The sequence below is a fragment of the Malaclemys terrapin genome, chromosome 7 (genome assembly GCF_027887155.1).
Source record: "Malaclemys terrapin pileata isolate rMalTer1 chromosome 7, rMalTer1.hap1, whole genome shotgun sequence".
NCBI lineage: Eukaryota > Metazoa > Chordata > Testudines > Emydidae > Malaclemys > Malaclemys terrapin.
The window spans coordinates 41,998,404-42,020,533 of record NC_071511.1 but is presented as its reverse complement, the minus strand read 5'-3'; the positions used below and the strand labels follow the sequence as shown (position 1 = coordinate 42,020,533).

The window sequence follows — 22,130 nt, the reverse complement described above, 5'->3', positions numbered from 1 at the left end:
ACAGAGAAGTTCATTTAGATTAAGGCAAGGTATGAATTTAAAGTGGAATAGCTATTCCTGATTAACTCCCTGTGTGGATGACTAGATGCGATAAATTGATCCCCACTGGATCGATCGCTTCCCGCCGATCTGGCCGGTAGTGAAGACATACCCTAAGGTGCCACAAGGGACTCCTCATTGTTATTCCAGAATAACTCACCACATAGACATGCTCATACAGATCTATGCAAATAAATTTTTTGGTTTTCTGGCAATTCTGAAAAACTATGAAAAAAAACAGTTTCAAGTTGAACCAAAACCAAAACTTTGTTATTTCTGGTGAATTGAAAAGTCGAAAAAATAATTTTGGGTCAAACAAAACTTTTATACTGACATTTCAAAATGAAATATTTTCATTTTAACATTTTTATGTTTTTTATTTAAAAAAGCAAAGGGAATTTGAAACAAAAAGATGTTACAAACTGAAAAAAACAAACATTTTGTTTCAGAAATGTCAAAACAAAATGCTCTCACCTCCATGAATATGAAGTTTCCCAATGCAAGTACAATTTCCAGAGTACTGCCACTGCCTAGGAGGTTTAGACGGAGAGGTACATGTGGGTAAACTACTCGGCTGATGCACACCTTGGCACAAAGCGCAGAGCTTGGGGAGATGTGTTTAGGGAATGCTAGCACTACAGAGTTCACTTAACGCCTTTGGGTTCAAGTTGTATGTTTTAAATAACTTCACTCCTGCGGAGGCAAGGCTACCTTTAACTTCTCTGAAATTCTTCAGGACCAGGCTAGCTACTCTGACTGGTAGTGTGAGAAACAGATTTAGGCCTAAGGCCAGGTCTATACTAGAAACTATGGAGGGATGGTGCTTTTTGTGACATTACTATACTGGCAAAAGCCCAAGTGTAGATCCAGTTATATCAGCATAGACATGGTTTTACTGGAATTACTATTCCATCAAAAACACTTATTTGCCAGTATAAGCTGTGTTTATATTAAGAGGGTTTGCTGATATAGCTATACTTTTTTTAGTGTAGACCTGGCCTAAGGCCTGGTCCCCACTAACCCCCCACTTCGGACTAAGGTACGCAAATTCAGCTACGTTAATAATGTAGCTGAATTCGAAGTACCTTAGTCCGAACTTACCGCGGGTCCAGACGCGGCAGGGAGGCTCCCCCGTCGATGCCGCGTACTCCTCTCGCCGAGCTGGAGTACCGGCATCGACGGCGAGCACTTCCGGGATCGATCCGGGATCGATTTATCGCATCTAAACCAGACGCAATAAATTGATCCCAGAACATCGATTGCCTGCCGCCGGACCCGGAGGTAAGTGTAGACGTACCCTGGGTCTCTACGCTGTTTACAGTTAATGCAATTCACATACTAATGAATGCACATGTTAAAGGAAAAGGTATATGGGTATGTTATACATAAAGTCAAAGCACTGTGATAACAGGATAATAAATTAAATCTGACAATTTTGCAAAACGATGGAAAAATCCCCTTTCTAGTGACCTATTACCACCTGACTTTCAACTCTTGACACTATAGGGTCTTACATCCAACTGCTCTACAGAAAATCCAAATTATATATTTTTTTTGTCAGTGACTGCATCAGCATGCTTTTTCCCTACTTTATCAACTAGATGTTATCACGTATTTTTCTCTTTCTTATTCCTACAGGTTGTCTTCCTTCACTCTAATAATATTGCAAAAGTGGGAGTAAATGATTTCTGTCCAACGGGAGGAAGCACGAAGAAGACATTATACAGTGGCATTAGCTTATTCAACAACCCTGTGAAATACTGGGAAGTTCAACCTGCAACGTTCCGTTGTATTTTAGGCAGAAATAGCGTGCAGCTTGGGAATTACTGAAAGTGATACAGAAGTTTGCATATTCCAAAACTATCTTTAAATAGACTTGTTATGTTGCTGGTTTTACAATACTTGAAATCTGTTGTAAAAGGGAAATTTTACACCCTTTAACCAGTTTACAAAATATTTACACTAATTTAGAGATTGTAAATTAGAATCACAATATACCTTAGCAGTCCTTTGTTTTATCTGATAATGTTAAACTTACATTTTTGAGTAAATTATGCAAAAACCTTGATTTTCAAGGAAAGAAGGCCTCTTGGAAACTGAACTGGAAACTGTACTTTGATGTTTCCTATTACAGATTTTAAATTGTTTACTTAAATCTACTTAGTTTGCTTTTTTCTAATACAGAAGCAATGAAAAGCATTAAGTAAAAAACAAAAATTTTCTATGACGACTTTTTTCAGTACTGAAAATATTTTATTTTAAAAAGTGTATATAGAATGCATAAAAATTTGCAAACAAAAAATATCAGATGTAGTATGTCAGATTTTTCACTGGTAAAATAAATTGGCTAAGAGCAATTAAAAAGGTATGGTATTTCAAATTTGATGTTGGTCTAGTTCTTCTAATGTCACTAAACCAGATTATATTTAGTCTTTTTAGTTAAATGAAATTGGGTTTGATACCTTAGAATTAAGACCTTTAAAACACTTAACTTTTTAGTATTTATTCTTGCAACTCTTAACCATAAAATGTCCATCAGTGTTTTGCTACCAACATAATTGTATGCTCTCTGAATACTAAAAGGCAGCATTCAAAATTTACCATCTGCTTCAAGCTTATTAGGAGCGGTTATTAAAATCTCTGTAGGGCAGCACAAAAATAGTAACATTTTATATATATAAACTGTAATCATGTTATTTTAAATACACTTCTTTTACATTTTTGACATTACATAAACCACATCAATAGTAATTAATAATCTAAAAGTACTCCAACATTGCTGAATATAAGTAGTGTATAATGTAAATGTAATTGACATAACTGCTTATCTTGGATAACATGCAAACTATGAAATACTGTCAGTACTGTATAAAATGGATATTTTATATATCTATTTAGTGTATATTTGTTACTCATATTCATCATAAATTAAATGAACTTAAAGATTACCCTGAAATGTAAGTCTTTTAATAAAAATGTTGGATTGAAACCAAGTTATTTTGTCATGCTTTGGTCTATCCTGTCTTAGTGGAATACTGATAACATATACATCATCACTTACCACTCAGTTTATTATTTTTTTAAGTATTATTTTTGCAACATACTCCCAGTACACAATTATAAATATTGTTACGTATAATTTCTGTAGGTATCTCAAAGTATACTCTTATAATTCTTTTTAGGCTTTCCTTGTATTATTCTTTGTTCCAGTTCTGCAAACATTGAAGATAATTTAATTCTATATTTTCTTTTACTAAAGCACCAAGTCCCGTGTTTTCTTTATTTGAAGTTCTAGTGGAAACTGATGAAGAAAGGTACGGTATGCAAGCAATAGTGCAAGGAAATTCAACCGCTCTCTCCCTCTCACTTTTTTCTCTGAGATGATATTCTAAAAGATTATTCACTTTGTTATCTAGAACTCTTTCGATAAAGTCTTCTAAACATTCTCCACTCAGCACAATTTCTTGTTTTGACTTCAACTCGACAGTCTTTTCTGATTGTACTGCACAATTTTTGTGATCAGAAAAGTTTGTGGAATATGGGTCAAAACAAGAAACTCTGGCTAGTTTTCAGTGAGGAGTAATGAGTAGGAATTTCTGGGAGTAGGCCCTGTTGGGCTTGGGATAGTATAAGTGGCAGCTGCTGTTGAGAGTGGTGATGTTGGTGGGTGCTGTGAGGTGTAGTGCTGACAAAGGGTTTGTGGGTGCTGTTTCAGCACTTAGCCTTTCCACACCACTCCCAACTGTTGAGCACTCTACTCCAAGTAAAAATGCTGTTTTCCGTGAGTGGCAAACCAGTCAAGTGCTACGAAGAGTAAGGGAATAGCCAACTCATCGCCTTTAAGAGATGCTTCGAAGGAGCCAGTGTTGGTAGGCATAAGGGCAGGAATAAGGAACTGGAGTGGGGGCAGAGTGGCAGAAGCAGGAGGAGAAAGCAGGCCTTCTCCTTCCCTCCTCGTAGCTCTCTCCTATTAGAGGCCACCAAAGTTTTAGTGATTTCATTAACGCTCCCTACATGAACATGACTAAGGCTACTTCATATAAAGGACTACAGGAATGAAGACTATTTAAGATACAAGTGTGAAAGATTACAAGTAGGTAAGAGTTTAGGTGGGATTGATTTCTGATGTATATTATTCTCTTTCCAACTACCACAAGGTGATGGTGCTTAAGACATTTGCTGCTGTCACTAACGTGGCATCATTTAAAGCACTTAAATACCACTACAGGTTATAAAAATACTAAAATAGATTAAATAAAGTAGATAGAAAACCATTTAAACAGCTGCTTATTAGAATACTGTTCTAAATAGAATCAAACAAATACAGAAATATAGGTGAGTTAAATTAATAGATTTTAAAGCCAGACAGGACCATTATGATCAATCTAGTCTGACCTGCAAAACATAGGCAGCAAAATTTCACCAACTGCATCAGGCACATAACAAAAGACTTAAATTTAAAAAAATAATGGGTGATTAGGTAATTAAAAACTGTATCATAATGCATACTCATAAAGGGACTGTATTAAGGTTGCACAGACAACTTTAATTCTAGCATTTCCTAACCTTGAAAGCTTGACTTTGCAACTTTAATAATGTTCTTTTAACATAGCTTTTGTATGCAATTTCCTAGATTGTTAAAAAAGCAAACTAAAAAAATCAAATTATATCATGTGGCATCATATTGATACCAACATGGTTCATTCTCATGGACTGCTGCCACCTGAGCTCCCTAAATAACTGATAGTACTATGCTGTCATCTTCTATTTGGGACAGCACTACAGTGGGATGAAACACTTTCTGTGTCAGTTACACAGATAATTTCTTTCAGCAGAGGAAGTGTGAAACTCAGGAATCTTGGGTTCCATTCTAGGTTATGGAGGGAGGGTGTGGTTAGTAGGCATAGACCAGAGGTCTTAAACATGCAGCCTGCGGAGTTATTTCCTGCGGCCCGCCATAGGCCCCAACTCTGTGGGTGCTCTGGGGCTGGAGCACCCATGGGGAAAAATTAGTGGGTGCTCTGCATCCACCAGCAGCCAAGTTTCCCTCCCCCCCTTTCCCGAGCATGCCGTGTTCCCGCTCCCCTACCCACCTCCCAGCGCTTCCCGCCGCCAAACAGCGGTTAGGACTTTCCAGGAGGGAGGGGGAAGGAGTGGGGACATGGCATGCTTGGGGGAGGAGGCCGGGGCAGGGATTTGGGGTAGGGGTTGGAATAGGGCATCTGTACAACCTGCTGCGTAGCAGCTTTAACCAGGGTTGAGCACACAGTCCATTCCAGATGGGTCAAAAGTCCAGTTCAGGTTACTTTCTTCTCTAGGCTGTAAGCAGAGTCAAAGTTCCAGATGGCCTCCAAAATCCAGTTATTCTCCACCCTAGAACAGTCCCTAGAGGCCATTTCAGATTGTCCCAGAAAAACAGGGCAGGAGTTTCCCTACCTCAATCCACATGAAGAAACAGGCTGTGAGAGTTCTCTACCTCTCTTAACCCTACTGCAACACTTAACCAATGTGCTTCCTGCAGGACAGTCAAAGGTAAATCCAGCCCAGAGATTTGCAGGTTTCCATGAAAGAGATTCGAGCTGCTCCCCCGCCTATCTATCTTTGCCATTCTGCATAGACGGTTGCTGGTATACCCCCGCCTCCAGGGGGACTCTCCCCTTCTCCTTGGTGGTTCTGCTGCTAGTGGAAAAACCCTGCTTGGGGTAATTTTCATGTGAAGGACCAGGCCCTCTTGGGGAATGCTTCCTCTTTTTCTGGATCAGTGTCTAAGATTCCTTTAGCAAATGTACTGCAAGAGCGATAGTAGCTCCAAAGTAGAGCAATAGAGAGTACTTAGATTAGAGAAATAGGGAGTACTTAGATTAGAGCATCCTGGGGATGCAACGGGGGGAAGAGAAAAGCTGAAGTGGCTGAACATTCACCTACAGCACAATCCTAGCAGGACTGCAAATTGCATCTCATATTCATTGTCACTGCCTAGCTGAAATCTTAATCCAAGCACAGTGGTGAGGGAAAGATTCGGAAGGAATGCAAACGATGCAGGGATTTTACCAGGGCTTCTAACCTTTCTTCACAGCCCTTAAGACTGGTTGTTGCAAAACGCTGCCAGCTAACGGGCCAAAAATGAAAAGACTGTCAAAATTAGCACTGACTTTTCACATTATGGTTTTAAAAAAGTTAATAATGACTTTTAATAACATACTATATTACTCTTCATTTTTTTCATTTTTGACTATGATTTTGTATTGTTGTATGAAAAGGTTTCAGTGAAGCGGCCCTTGGGCCAATGTACTAGTTCTCATGTGGCCCTCATAGTGATTTGAGTTTGAGATCCCTGGCATAAACTCTTCTGCCTAATTCCATTCTCCCCACATGCTTGACCTCTTCTGACCAATCCACTCCAACCTGCCTGTTAGAGTTCTCTCTCTTCCTTACCTCTGGATCCTCATCCCAGTCTTCTTACCCAGCAAATCTCAGTTCTCACCTTCACTCTGGTTTTTCATCAGATCTGTCTCTGCTCCTCCCCAACTCCATTCCCCCTTGCTCCAAATTCCTGTCACTTTGCCGAGGCAGCCCCAGTTTCCAACCCCCAGCTCATCAAAACTCAGTTTCACTGCACCCTCAGCTCATAGGCCCTCATTAACCTCCTCAGATCACAGCCCGTCTCCCCAACATGCCAACTCCCATTTTCCGTCCCCCACACCAGCTTCCAGTCCCAGGCTCTTTAATCCAATCTACTTCCCCTGTCCCTTGTACCCTCTGGATATGAATCAGGCAGCTACCTCCTCCATGCTCCCTGGGTCCAGCAGAAGAGGTATTTATATCACAGAAGAGAGTGTTTCCCTACTTTCAGTTCCGGTTCCCAGACCCAGCCCTTGAACATCCCACAACAATCCAGAGCTGCAAATACAGGGCAAGCTCTGCTCAGCCCTGGGCTGGAGCATGTCCAGTGCAGACAAAATCTTCAGAGATTTTAGTTAAACTCTAAGAAGTCTCTGCTGAGCATACACTAATTCTGATTTTTCAAAGGCTTACCACTTGGGAAAACCAGAGTAGATTTTCACGGGGATGGCAGAGAGTACATCCCTGACTAAAAGGGTGCCCACCCACCAAATTTCAAGCCCACTATAGCTTTTCAAATAAAAGGTCACTCTAACATGGGCAAACAATGAATTTTTCCCTATCGTCGTTCCCTGAAACAGCAGAATGTTTTAGCTGAAAATCAATCAATCAATCAATCAATCAGCATGGGATATTTTAGCCCAAGCGGTTAAAATTTTGCAATGTTAGAAGCAACTTAAACCAGGGTCCTATAATGAGATGTGTTAGGCAGCCTTAATAATAGGTGTTGCTATCTGCCCCACAAATAATAATGAATGGTACAGAGAAGGTAGATGAGGTGCTTCTTTTCTCCCTGTTTCACAGCACAAGAACAAGGGGACATTCAAAGAAATTAAAAGGTGGCAAATTCAAAACCCACAGAAGGAAATACTTGTTTCTCATAAGGCGTAATTAATATGTGGAAATCATTAATAGAGGATGCCGCAAGGCCCAAAGTTTAGCAAGAAAGTTTAATAAGAAAATGGACATTTACATGGATTACAGGAATATCCATAATTGTAAAAGTTAATGTTCAAAAAATGTGGAAGCAATATTAAACTTCAAACTTCAGGGAGTAAACCAATCTTCTATTTTATACTAAAGTAACTATTGGGGTTAGGAGGAAACATAATGTAGAGGGCAGATTACCCCACATCTGTTTTATCCAAGTTTGTCTGCAACTTTTTCTTAAGTACCTCGACTAGATGGAACAAAGGTCTGAATGAACTAGTATCAGAATTTCTGTTTCCTAGTGTTAGTAGAAAGTTTCAAGTATTTCTGAGTTAACATAACTCAGTTAAGTAACCTGTTTTTTGTAATTAGGCATAAGTCTCTATAAGGCAAAGCCTATTGAAGACCATGAAGTCTTACTCTTTGTTGTTACTATTGTTACTCTTCTAATAAATTACTGCTATAAAATATTCAACCATTTTGACATTTTAAAATATTTAACCAATATGCGACAGCCAATTGAGCAATTATTTTTGAATATGTCAAATGCCCAGCCCTACTTCAACAAGATGTCAAACCCCTTTCCTGGGCATGGTAGCTGATTGAAATACACCATAATAACCTTGGATAAGTTTAAGTGCATGTTCAGCACCTGATACCAAATGGCGGTCACAATACACTATGAAGGTTACAATAAAAAAAATTGAGTTCACAATTACACCCAGACTTATCCCACTCTGTTACAAACCTACATATGATAATCAGTTTATCTCTGCACACATAAGAAAAATCTCAAACCCAAAACTCAGTAGTGCCAAACACCTGCAAACCTCCAGTATTAATTCCTGGAGGGCCAAGGGGATAAATTGCCTTTATGTATCACACTTCTAATTAGCGGCTTACTATACACTAACCCATGAACTACTCAGGACCCAACTTACAAAACCAGCAATGTTTGAAACTAACCAATTCCTGACTAATTCCATCTAGAGCAAAGCAGAAAAATACAGAAAAGTGGGGAGGAAACTGCATTCCCAGCCTTTGTTTGGTCCACAGCTGTAAGCACATGTGAAAAAGCCGAAGCATGCCTGATGCAAATCCTTTTTATCTTTATTGATGCTTTATTGGACCCTGCCAGCAGGACATCTGTTTAAACACAGGAATCTCTCCCCCACCCACACTTTTATTTAAATATATTTCTGACAATCAGTTATCCTCAGTCCCGTATTCACCAAACTCCATAAAAATTTATCTTGTAGCAAACATTTTCTACAAAGAACTGTGTTCCTAAAACAGCCTTGTAAAAGGACTATAGATCTTTTTCTTTGCTCTTTTTTCTTTGAATTTAACAATTCCTTACAGCACAACAGTTACCAAAATTCCATCAGAAGATGGCAGCCTAATCCCAGTATATCAAGCAAAGCAGTATTTCTGTAGAGAATGAGGCTTCGTCCTCACTGGGGGGGGGGGGAAGAGAAGAGGTCAATTTAAGATATGCAAATTCAGCTATGCGAATAGCTTGGCTGAATTCGACGTATCGGAGCCGACTTACCCCACTGTGAGGACAGCGGCAAATTGACCTCCACGGCTCCCCCATCGACGGCGCTTACTCCTACCTCCGCTGATGGAGTACAAGCGTCGATTCAGGGATCGATTGTCGCGTCCCGACGAGACACGATAATTCGATCCCTGAGAGATTGATTTCTATCCGCCGATTCAGGCGGGTAGTGTAGACCTGCCCTGAGAAAAATAAGTTAATGCAGTAAAAAAACCTATAATCAACTGTATTGTAGCAGTCAAAACAGTATACATCACTTAAAGGCTTTAAGTTCATTTGACAGTTTAGCGTAGTCATTATAGAGTACTGGACCAGGATTTAGGAGACCTAGATTCTATTCCCAGTTCTACCATTAGCCTGCCGGGTAACCTTGAGAAGTCATTTGGCCTCTGTGTCTCAGTTTCCCCATCAGTAAAATGGGGATACAGATACTGATCAGCCTCCTTTGTAAAGAGCTTTGTGTTCTATTGATGTAAAATGCTATAGAAGAGCTAGGTGTTATTATTAATCAAGTAACTACACATTTCTAATAAAACAATACACATTTTTAAATATCTATTTCAAAATACTTAAAGTCTTGATTCTAACCTACACAACCAGAGAAATACTGTACAGTCAATTGTATAAATCACATGTGTTATATGCAGTGACAAGGATTTCAAATCTATCTTAAAAGGAAGAACCAACACAAAGTAAATCTATACGTTTTGAAACCCAAACTCCTATGACTAAAACTAATTTATGATTAAAAAAATAAAATCAAGACCATTCAGAATTAAGACCAACTTCAGCCATGCCACTCCCTTTGTTCCTCGTAAGTACCTGACTTCAGGATTAAAGGAACAGTCCATTATGGAAAAATAACAGGTTTTAAAATTATATTATTTTACATACAGTGCCTGAGCACTTTTTTGGCAACAGGAGTTCTATAGCTAAAGAAATAAGTTAAAAAAGCACGATTTAGCTGATAATACTGCATGGTTTTTGAAACACAGTGCTCTATGCCACATAAGGATAATGAAGCCAATTAGCCACTGATTACAACGAAAGTAAAAATAATATTCTCGGTTCTACATGTTATCTCTCAGTCGGGTTTGTACAGGGAGAGCTGCAATTCTGTCCCCTTTGTGGGGACAGCACACTTTCTCAGGTGTTAAGCCTCATGACTTTTACCTATCTTGGGGCAGAATTTCACAATTCTCCCACTCTTAGAAAAGGAGATGGGCTAGAGCAACCTGTGGTGTATCCATCATTATTAAGTTAGCAGGTTCAACTGATTTGAACACCTGGTTTCTTCCCTCCAGGAGTCTGTGACCAGTGGTGTATAGTGACAAAACATCCATCTTAAAACAAAAGCATTATTGATTTTGTAGTAAGAACAGAGGTCTTAGAAAAAAATAGATTTTAAAATAACTGCCTATATGACAAACATGTCCATCTTAACTAAAGATTTACCATCTCCCGATAGTAAACTGTGCATGCCTAACTTCTTCACAGGACCCCCCCCCCTCCCAGAGAGGTCCTACCTCAGTCTGGTCCCCCCCCCCCAAACACTTGCCACCCCTCTCTTGAGAGGGTCCCTTTTTATCTTGTCAGAGATCTTTTGACCTTCTGTATATGGGTCCTAGCCATTCCTGATCAAACTAGTTTTGTAGGCTGGCTGGGGACCAAGGATAGGATAATCAAAGCTAACAGTTTTGACATTGTCCCTTAACCACTCTTAAGTGTTTGCTGATAGGTGGTTATCTGGGGCCATTCTTCTCCTTCCTGCCTATATTTCAGACAGTCTCCTATTGAGATTAATCAATATAGTCACTCAGTAATCATCATTCCAATTGTCAGACCAACTTAAAGTATTCACAAATTTACATGGCAGAGCCCTATCCATCAGAGATGGTTTTGTTGATAATTTGAAAATACTTTTGCACTTTGTAAGCCACTGCCTCCTAAAGCATGAGAGAAAGGGGATGATGACTAGCAGGGTGGAACTGGGGCACGGACAACTCTCTCATTTGCTCTTCAGTCTCAGCTTTCAATTTAAAAAAAACTGTCTAATTATTCTAGTTGTGAAAAAAACCTTCAAAGTATGAAGTGTAACCAACACAGAGATGTCTGCCTGAGTTTGTAGAGAGTCAGAAACAGCAGCATTAATTTATTTAAATGGGAGCTAACTCATGTGCCAAAGATGATACTTTAGATATCAACAGAACTATTTAACTGCTAATGAAAGCATGTAAGGACTTGTCTACACTGGCAATGGTGTGTAGAATATATGTAGCTACATGCTGCAGTGAAAAGCTGGTTGTGTCCACATTGCGCTAGCTGGAACCTTTTCCCTATGCTCCCCACACCAGACACTTTCCCTGAAGTGGAAAAAGGCTCTGGCAGCTCCCTGTGGAGGAGAAAGGCTACAGCAATGGGGAGTTGCCAGAGCTTTTTCCCCACTGTCTTCCCCTTGCCAGAGCCTTTCCCTGCAGCAGAGAAAAGCTCCAGCAGCAGGACACTAAATTGCTACAAACAGCAGCATAAACATGGGAGGCACTGCTTGGGAGTGTCAAGAGCCATGTAGGGTACACACGCTAAGATTTCAGTGTGTCTTTACTTGCCTACACAGTGCCTCATTGTCTACAATGCTATTTATATCCATGCCAGAGGGGCATGCAGTATATAGTATATGTACTTTACATGCAACCGTAAGTATACACATAGCCTCAAAAAGTAGAGGAGGTACCATATTATTAAGATATATACCAACATTTCCCAAAGTGTGGCGGACGCCAAGGACTACCCAGGGGACTGGAAGACCTATAATTAAGATGTTCAGACTTCTAACAGTTCATAAGGATGGGTGCGATTGGTTTCATAAAGGCTGTTCAGTTTTTGGATGTTTGGAAAATACTTCTGTAAACTACTACTATTTTGTCTATACTCATTCTCCCTTATCTTCACAAACATGTTTGGTTAAAAAAAAAAGTTCAGATCTGCCACATAGATCCTAAGAAGAAACTTCTCCCATCCACACATACACACAGTGATTAAATTAAATAAAACAGTATTTGATATTCAAGTAGTTAAATACTAGTCACAAATGTTATTCAGTGTGAACAATACCAGCAATTATCTAGCAATAGTCTTGCATCTAGTCTGACCTAGGTCAGATTTGATGATTCAAGTGGATTTTTTGACCCTACTACAATCTAGGAATCTGTGAATATTTCATATTTCATTAAAATCTCAGGTAACAGTGATGTCTTCTGGTATACTAAATTATTAAATAGCTCTTCCACTTCAGTCTTAAAAGGCATACCTAATATTGTACTAAATAATTTTGCAACTGTTCTAAATTTAAACTATAAAAACTATGCAAGAGAGCTGGACTCCTTCCCTCCTATATTTTACGTGATTGGAGGCAATATCCAAGTGGCTTACTTAATTTTATTAACAGAAGCTATGGGTACTATTGGCTCATTGGCATCAGTAAAAGCTATTTTAAATGTCTAAGGGAAGGTGGGCCAGAAAACTAAAACTGAACAGTGGGCGTCTCGACATCCAGTATTCACTTACAGGTTTTGAGCCATGACCATTTGTCCTTATTTTTCCTAATCTTCTTTCTTCCTTTCCAAAGTTTCTAAACACTTTTCAACTTGTCTATGGTTTACACAAATGTTATCCTTATAGTTTGTCCTTTCAAAAATAATTAGGAAGAAACCCCCCTTTTTGTAACAGAAGCATGAATTCTGATCAAAAGTTTTAACTGAAGAGTTGAGGGAATTTCTCATTGAAATATTTACAATGTCTTTCTTTTAGATTTTTTCAGCCTTGCTCACTGTTCTAGAGACTGAAGAATCAGCAAAAACAACGAGGAGTCTTTGTGGCACCTTAGAGACTAACAAATTTATTTGGGCATAAGCTTTCGTGGGCTAACACCCACTTCATCAGATGCATGGAGTGAAAAATACAGAAAGCAGGTATATATATTACAGCACATGAAAAGATGGGAGTTGCCTTATCAAGTGGTAGGGTCAGTGCTAACGAGGCTAATTCAATTAAGGTGGACTCCTCCTGAAGGTCAAAACAACAGACTGGACTTCTACATAGAGTGCTTCCGCCGACGTACATGGGCTGAAATTGTGGAAAAGCAACATCACTTGCCCCATAACCTCAGCCATGCAGAATGCAATGCCATCCACAGCCTCAGAAACAACTCCGGCATTATAATCAAAAAGGCTGACAAAGGAGGTGCTGTAGTCATCATGAATACGTCGGAATATGAATGAGAGGCTGCTAGGCAACTCTCTGACACCACATTCTACATGCCATTACCCTCTGATCCCACTGAGGGTTACCAAAAGAAACTACACCATCTGCTCAAGCAACTCCCTGAAGAAGCACAGAAACAAAGCTACACAGACCCACCCCTAGAAACCCGACCAGAGGTATTCTATCTGCTACTCAAGATCCATAAACCTGGGAATCCTGGACGCCCCATCATCTCAGGCATTGGCACACTAACAGCAGGATTGTCTGGCTATGTGGACTCTCTCCTCAGGTCCTACGCTACCAGCACTCCCAACTATCTTCGAGACAGCACTGACTTCCTGAGGAAACTACAATCCATTGGTGATCTTCCAGAAAACACCATCCTAGCTACTATGGATATAGAAGCTCTCTACACCAACATTCCACACACAGATGGACTACAAGCCATCAGGAACAGTATCCCCAATAATGTGACGGCAAACCTGGTGGTTGAACTTTGTACTCACTCACAACTATTTGAGATTTGGGGACAATTCATACCTTCAAGTCAGTGGGACTGCTATGGGTACTCGCATGGCCCCACAGTATGCCAACATTTTTATGGCTGACTTAGAACAATGCTTCCTCAGTTCTCATCCCCTAGCGCCCCTACTCTATTTGCACTACATCGATGACATCATCATCATCTGGACCCATTGGATTTCAACAATTTCCACCCGACCATTAACCTCAGCCTGGACCAGTCCACACAAGAGATCTACTTCCTGGACACTACATTGCAAATAAGCAATGGTCACATAAACACCACCCTATGCCGGAAACCTACTGACCACTATACTTACCTACACGCCTCCAGCTTTCATCCAGACCACATCCCACGATCCATTGTCTACAACCAACCTCTAAGATACAACCGCATTTGCTCCAATCTCTCAGACAGAGACGAACACCTACAAGATCTCTATCAAGCGTTCTTAAAACTACAATATCCACCTGCTGAAGTGAAGAAACAGATTGACTGAGCCAGAAGGGTACCCAGAAGTCACCTACTACAGGCCAGGCCCAACAAAGAAAGTAATAGAACGCCACTAGTCGTCACCTACAGCCCCCAACGAAAACCTCTCCAGCACATCATCAAGGATCTACAAACTATCCTGAAGGACGATCCCTCACTCTCACAGACCTTGGGAGACAGGCCAGTCCTCGCTTACAGACAGCCCCCCAACCTGAAGCAAATACTCACCAGCAATTACACACCATACAACAAAAACACTAAACCAGGAACCAATCCCTGCAACAAACCCCATTGCCAACTCTGTCCACATATCTGTTCAAGGGACACCATCATAGGACCCAACCACATCAGCCACACCATCAGGGGCTCGTTCACCTGCAGATCTACCAATGTGATATATACCATCATAAGGCAGCAATCCCCCTCTGCATATACATTGGCCAAAACAGACAGTCTCTACGCAAAAGAATAAATGGACACAAATCAGACATCAATAACTGTCACATTCAAAAACCAGTAGGAGAACACTTCAATCTCCCTGGACACTCAATAACAGACTTAAAAGTCGCAATTCAACAAAAAAACCTCAAAAACAGACTCCAGTGAGAAACTGCAGAACTGGAATTAATATGCAAACTGGACACCATCAAATTAGGCCTGAATAAAAACTAGGAGTGGATGGGTCACTACAAAAAGTAATTTTCCCCTCTGCTGATACTCACACCTTCTTGTCAACTGTTGGAAATGGGCGACATCCACCTTGATTGCATTGGACTCGTTAGCACTACAAACATTGGACTCGTTAGCACTACAAAAGTAATTTTCCTCCTTTGATATTCACCCCTTCTTGTCAACTGTTGAGAATAGGCCATTTCCACCTTAATTGAATTAGCCTCTTTAGCACTAATCCCCCACTTGGTAAGGCAATTCCCATATTTTCATGTGCTGTAATATATATACCTGCTTTCTGTATTTTTCATTGTTGCATCTGAGGGTACATCTACACTACAGGGAGGAGTCGATTTAAGATACGCAAATTCAGCTACGTGAATAGCATAGCTGAATTCGACGTATCGCAGCCGACTTACCCCGCTGTGAGGACGTCTTTCTGTCGACGGCGCTTACTCCCACCTCCGCTGGTGGAGTAAGAGCGCCGATTCGGGCGGGTAATGTAGACCTAGCCTTAGGGAGTGAGTTTTTGCCCACGAAAGCTTATGCTCAAATAAATTTTAGTCTCTAAGGTGCCACAAGGACTCCTCGTTGTTTTTGCTGATACAGACTAACACGACTACCACTCTGAAGACTGAAGAATGACCATTTTATTTTAAATTAAAATACAATGTAGTATTAGAGAGAGATACAAATATAAACCACATCACAATTAGGAAAAGACATAGGTGTGTGACAATTTTTACATACAGTTATGTATAACAGTGCTTCCCTTGTTATAACTTTAAAAAAATGTATGACAATAAAAGTAATGATTACTTGAAATGAATGAAAACATAATAGCACATACCATTTTTCGACATTTGTTTTGTTCAAAAAGGCTTAAAAAAAATCTTTTTCTTTTTTTTTTTGTTTTGTTCCTTTCTGGGGAGACTTGAGGTCTGAAAATGAAGCTGCTAACAGGAAACATATGGAAAAGCTCTGCAGTAAATGAAAAGTTGGCTTGAACTCCATGTGCCACGTATCACATCCCAGTGTCTCAAATAATCTGGTAAGAAGTTAATAACATTCACGTTACATGCTCAATGAATCACTTGAGACAGATTATAGCATGTGAAAGTTAAATATAAAAACAAGCAGAAAAGCTGGTAAATTCTTTAAAAAAAAATTCCAAAAGTAGCACACATTTTGAAAAAGAAATATTATCCAGTGCTTCAACTCTCTAACTTGTTGGCTAACATATGCTTGAAAAACATCCCATAAAAGATTAGCTCAACAACATATGCTGCCAACAGACAGACTTGTTGCTGTTTGTTTATAAAATGTGAACAGTTCTGTACAAAATGTAATATTAAAATTATTAACTATTATGCTGCCAGAGAGATGGGAAGATGCAATGCTTTTATCCTGGAGAAAAGAAATATTGACCAGAGCAACTAAAGCTACTACTCTTCTCATTCTCCTTTTGATAGCATATTATTTACAGTATGTTCACCTACCATTATAAAATGCAAGGAAGTAATAACCTTACAGCTGTAACACTCCAGTTAAGCATGTGCTTTAAAAGTTTTGCTGAAGTCTCATTCGAGTCAATGAGATTTAAATACATGCTTAGAATTAAGCATGTGCTTAAGTGCTCTGCTGAACAGGGTTGGACTTGAGCATGTGCTTATTTGCTTTGTTGAATTGGGGCCTAATTTAATTAAGTTTTGTAATTCATCATCACTCCTGTTGTCCTAAACTGGCAAACAGGTGGTCCAGGGGTATGATGGCACTGCACCTTAAGTTGGGGGTGGGTCATTGTCTGGCTTGCTGAGGGAAGGGATATACCACTTTAAAGGGAGATAGACACACACAAACTCTGCTGCAGAAGCAGAGCAGATCAGTGTGGTGACACTGACTCATCCCCCAGGGGCCAGAAGAGAAGGGAATGGATAAGGGGGCTTCTCCCACCAGGCTTGCCCTTTTCCCCCCAGACCAGGCGGCAACTGCAGCGGACTAGCTCGGTATGGGGACTAGGGCTCTTCAGGCAATTGGGTGTTGGCATTTTGAAGCATACAGAATGTATGTGAGACCCCAGATAGGGAGTCATTGTTAATTTTACATTATATTTTCATTGCAGATGTGGGAGGACGGGCCACATAGACAGTGGTATGGATATGTGGGCACAGCATTGTTTACTGGTCACATAGACGGCGTCTAGGTTGTCTGAAGGTTCACAGCTGATGCTCAGTGATGAAGGAGCTGGCACAGAAGGAGGGACATGATATGGGACCAGCTGATGCCAATTGTGTACACTCTGGGGGTCTGACAGTGGGCACCAGATATAATTGTGAAACAACGAGGAGTACTTGTGGCACCTTAGAGACTAAAAAATTTATTTGGGCATAAACTTTCATGGGCTAAAACCCACTTCATCAGATGCATGAAGTGGGTTTTAGCCCACGAAAGCTTATGCCCAAATAAATTTGTTAGTCTCTAAGGTGCCACAAGTACTCCTAGTTGTTTTTGCTGATACAGACTAACAGGGCTACCATTCTGAGATATAATTGTGGTGCGCTTTGGGGAAAATAAATTGAGAAGGTGTAAAGGGGTAGCTTTAATGCTTACTGCTAAGAGGGACTTAGCAAATCCTGAATTTTTTTCCAGGAGAAAAAATGTTATGGTTGGACACGCTGCAATTCAGGGTGTGGCAGAGAGCAATGAAGCACCTCCCGTGCCCAGGTTCACAAGACTATGAGGTATATGAACAGGGAGGTGATCAAATTCATAGGGATCACAGAGGGGTCGGGTAACTTCACATCCTGATATAGCATATGGCACCATTAGTATTCAGAGAGGATGGGGTTCACCTGTTAAACTTGGGCACAGACACATTTTTGGTTGATATTAAAGGGGGTATTAGGAGATGTCTGAGAACCCAGCTGGGTATGTGAGGGTGGGGCGGGAAGAAGCTAAGCTAATTGCTGGAGCCTCTTTGTGGTGGATGTCCAGTGCAGGTAGTCCATAGGGAGGGGATATAGTGATCATATACATGGTTTGGTAAAGGATTTAAAGGAAGTATTTGTTAAAGGAGTGGAACCGGGGGTGTTTGGGGTGCCTATGGCTGGTACAGCAGGGAGCCTACTCATCACTACCTTATAACCCACCTTAACCCTCATTCAAGGGGGGTGGGGATGGTAAAGTCACAGCAGCGAGTTGGCTGGGGACAAGAATGGAAAAGGGGGGGGGGGGGCTGACAGAAGCCCCAGGTAGATATTGAAATAATCACAGAGATATTTGCACTGTACACTTGTGTCTGCCGGATACTCCCAGACATCTAATAATAAAATTGCTGCCTAATTAAACCATATCCAATGTCTCCTGTCCTTTTTCCGGTATAGCCAGATAATGGACTTGACATTATCCATTGATCACCCAGGGAAAATAAAGCTTCTGTTGCTTCAAAGGGGACACCCATTAACCTAGTTTCAAGAGAGGGATAGGTGTGGAAAAATCTCTCTGCAAAAGTTAGTGGCTGGAACCTGAAATCTTGTAAAGTGCTCCCAAAGAGATCACTGCCATTACCTTTGATTGCCCAGCCCATGTTATTTGTAACTCCCTGACTTTCTTTTTTGAACTCAAGACCTCTTAAAACAATTTCTTTTCAATTACATCCTTCTCACTATTCCTCTTTGCTATAGTCTCTCTCTTGTTCCTTTCTTATGACATCCTATGAAATATCAGTGACCCAATTTTGACTCATTCCAATTTATGGAGGTAAGCAAAGAGGAGGAAAATATCCAACTATCCCAATACCTCTCCCCTTCTTCTCTTTCTGGATCACTGCCAGTTTTGTTTAAGCTTTATTCCCCTATACTTCAGAAAACACAAGACAGAATAATGTCTCCCTTTTCGTGAGACAAGATGGGTAAGGTAATATCTTTTATTGGACCAGCTTCTACTGGTGATAAAGACAAGCTTTGGGGCTCTCAAACTTTTTTTACTTGTGATCCCTTTCACACAGCAAGTCTCTGAGTTCAACCCCCATTTATAAATTGAAAACTCTTCTAAATATATTTAACACCATTATAAATGCTGGAGGCAAAGCGGTTTGGGGGGTAAGGTTGACGGATCGTGACCCCACATGTAATAACCTCACAACCCCCTGAGGGGACCCGACCCCCAGTTTGAGAACCCCTGAGCTACACAGAGCTCTTCCTCAGGTCTGGGGAAAGAATTTAGTGACACAGCTAAAAACAAGATGGAACAGATAGTTTAGCATAAGTAGTTAGCGCATATTCAAGGAACCATTCAAGGTGAAGGTGAATGATCCCTTAGATTATGTGCTAACTACATATGCTAAACTATGTGTTCCATCTTGTTTTTAGCTGTGATACTTGGAGTACCTTTCCCAGACCTGAGGAAGAGTTCTGTGTAGCTCCAAAGCTTGTCTCTCTCACCAACAGGAGTTGGTCCAATAAAAGATATTACTTCACCCACCTTGTCTCTCTAATATCCTGGGACCAACATGGCTACAATAACACTCCCTTTTTGTGAGTCAGCGACATTACTAATTCAACTTTTTAGTTTGAAAAAAAAAAAAGAGAAAACTGCTGGGGCCAGACCATTTATCTATTAATATGATCAGCAATTACTCTTAAAGATGACATTGCTATTGATCTGATAAACTGCAAGGGATAATACAATGCAAGAAAAATGCATGAGGTGTTTTAGGCTTAATTGTCATTGACCAAAGCTATGCTTTCATACTTCCCTCACAGTGATATTTCCTTTTAGGTTAAGTATTGTTTGCTGAAGAGGAAGTTTTTCACAGCCAATTAAGAGATTTCCACATGGAAGGACTATGGAATAATTTCAAATGCTAAACCCTGCCAATCTGTGAACAATTTAAAACAACAGTACACCATGTAGCTTTTAAGTTGTCGGACTACTAGCATTTACCAAACAGAACTTTAGAATTTCACTATAATGTAATTTGCTATTTTGAATACTGATGTTTTTAAATATTTACATCCTCAGCTACTACATACAATTAAGAGTACAAGTATTTTTCCATATTTTTTCCTCTGATTACTCATATTTTTCCCTGTTGTTCTTCCTCTTAGCACTACACAGTTTTTTGTAGCATAAAGGAGACACTGCGTCTATAAAATTATTCTAACAAAATAGGAAAGGGAAAAAAGTAAATTTTAAATAACTATCAAGTTATTAATTAATTACACTAATGCATAAGCTAACACAGAAACATAAAGCTTTGTTTCCCATATTTACTAATGGTATAACTTTTTCCTATCCCAATGAGCAACAAAAGCATGTAATATGCTCACTGCTACTAAATGCGGTGGATCTTTGTCCAGGAGGCAGGAAAAAAGGGGACTGGGACAAGAGGAAGGACCTACCTGAGCAGAGCCAAGCCAAAGGGCTGGAATGGCCCAAAGTGTTTTGCTGCCCAAGGTGGAAAACATTTACGCAACCCTCCCCCGGCCTAAGCAGCTAAGCCATGCATGCATATATAAATAATAAAATAAAATAAAATAAAATAAACAGAAGTAGCCAGCTAACCAGCCTAGAAATGACCCAGCCAAAGGAGGAACAGAAAGTGCTCAGACAAGGTGGGGGAGGTGGAGGTATTTATACATTGTGCATTCTGGAAGGAACTCTTTCATAAGTCAGCAGCACCCTCTAACACCCATGGATCAAAGGAAGACTACTTTTTTTATGATCTGCAGTGGGCAGTGCCCTAATTGCCTCTCCCACAAAGGGAGAAGCAATTCTGGATTTAGTCCTGAGTGGAGCGCAGGATCTGGTCCAAGAAGTAACTATAACAGGACCGCTTGGAAATAGCGACCATAATATAATAACATTTAACATTTCTGTGGTGGGAAGAACACCTCAGCAGCCCAACACTGTGGCATTTAATTTAAGAAAGGGGAACTATGCAAAAATGAGGTTAATTAAACAGAAATTAAAAGGTACAGTGACTAGAGTGAAATCCCTGCAAGCTGCATGGACACTTTTCAAAGACACCATAATAGAGGCCCAACTTAAATGTATAACCCAAATTAAAAAACACAGTAAAAGAACTAAAAAAGAGCCACCGTGGCTTAACAACCATGTAAAAGAAGCAGTGAGAGATAAATAGGCATCTTTTAAAATGTGGAAGTCAAATCCTAGTGAGGTAAATAGAAAGGAGCATAAACACTGCCAAATTAAGTGTAAAAATGTAATAAGAAAAGCCAAAAAGGAGTTTGAAGAACAGCTAGCCAAAAACTCAAAAGGTAATTGTGACGGGTTGGATCACAGAAACCCCCTGGGAGCTACCACCTGATGTGCCAAGACTACCTCTGCTCCTGTTTTCCCTGCCAGCTCAAGACTCCAGCACCCTGTCTTGCTGAGCCAGACACTCCCGTCTGCTCCAACAAAGACCCAGGGTCTGAATTACTTGCCCCAAAACTGCAGGTTTACCTGAAAACAGCTCACAGAAGTGTGTTGTCTTTAGCACTCAGATGCCCAACTCCCAATGGGGTCTAAACCCAAATAAATCCGTTTTACCCTGGATAAAGCTTCCACAGGGTAAACTCAAATTGTTCGCCATCTGGAACACTGATAGAGAGATATGCACAGTTGTTTGCTCCCCCAGGTATTAATACATACTCTGAGTTAATTAATAAGTTAAAAAGTGATTTTATTAAATACAGAAAGTAGGATTTAAGTGGTTCCAAGTAGTAACAGACAGAACAAAGTAAGTCACCAAGCAAAATAAAATAAAACACCCAAATCTATGTCTAATCAAACTGAATACAGATAATCTCACCCTCAGAGATGCTTTGGTGCATTTTTTCCTCAGACTGGACACTTTCCAGGCCTGAGCACAATTCTTTCCCCTGGTACAGCTCTTGTTCCTGCTCAGGTGGTAGCTAGGGGATTCTTCATGATGGCTCTCTCTCTTTGTTCTGTTCCACCCCTTTATATATCTTTTGCATAAGGCAGGAATCCTTTGTCTCTCTCTGGGTTTCCACCCTCCCTCACTGGAAA

At 40.2% G+C, this 22,130-nt stretch overlaps 2 protein-coding genes across 4 annotated transcripts in view; one reads left to right on the top strand and one right to left on the bottom strand.

Annotated features, from left to right (window-relative positions):
- The window catches only part of ASPN (asporin), a 41,838-nt gene extending 38,806 nt beyond the window's left edge, over positions 1-3,032 (top strand). Inside the window, exon 8 of the mRNA XM_054033773.1 lies at positions 1,678-3,032. Coding sequence (XP_053889748.1) covers positions 1,678-1,869 — 192 coding nt within the window. The 3' untranslated portion in view covers positions 1,870-3,032. The remainder of the gene's footprint in view (positions 1-1,677) is intronic.
- CENPP (centromere protein P) overlaps positions 1-22,130 on the bottom strand; it is a 345,180-nt gene that overhangs the window by 202,327 nt on the left and 120,723 nt on the right. The gene's annotated exons all lie outside the window — the stretch shown is intronic.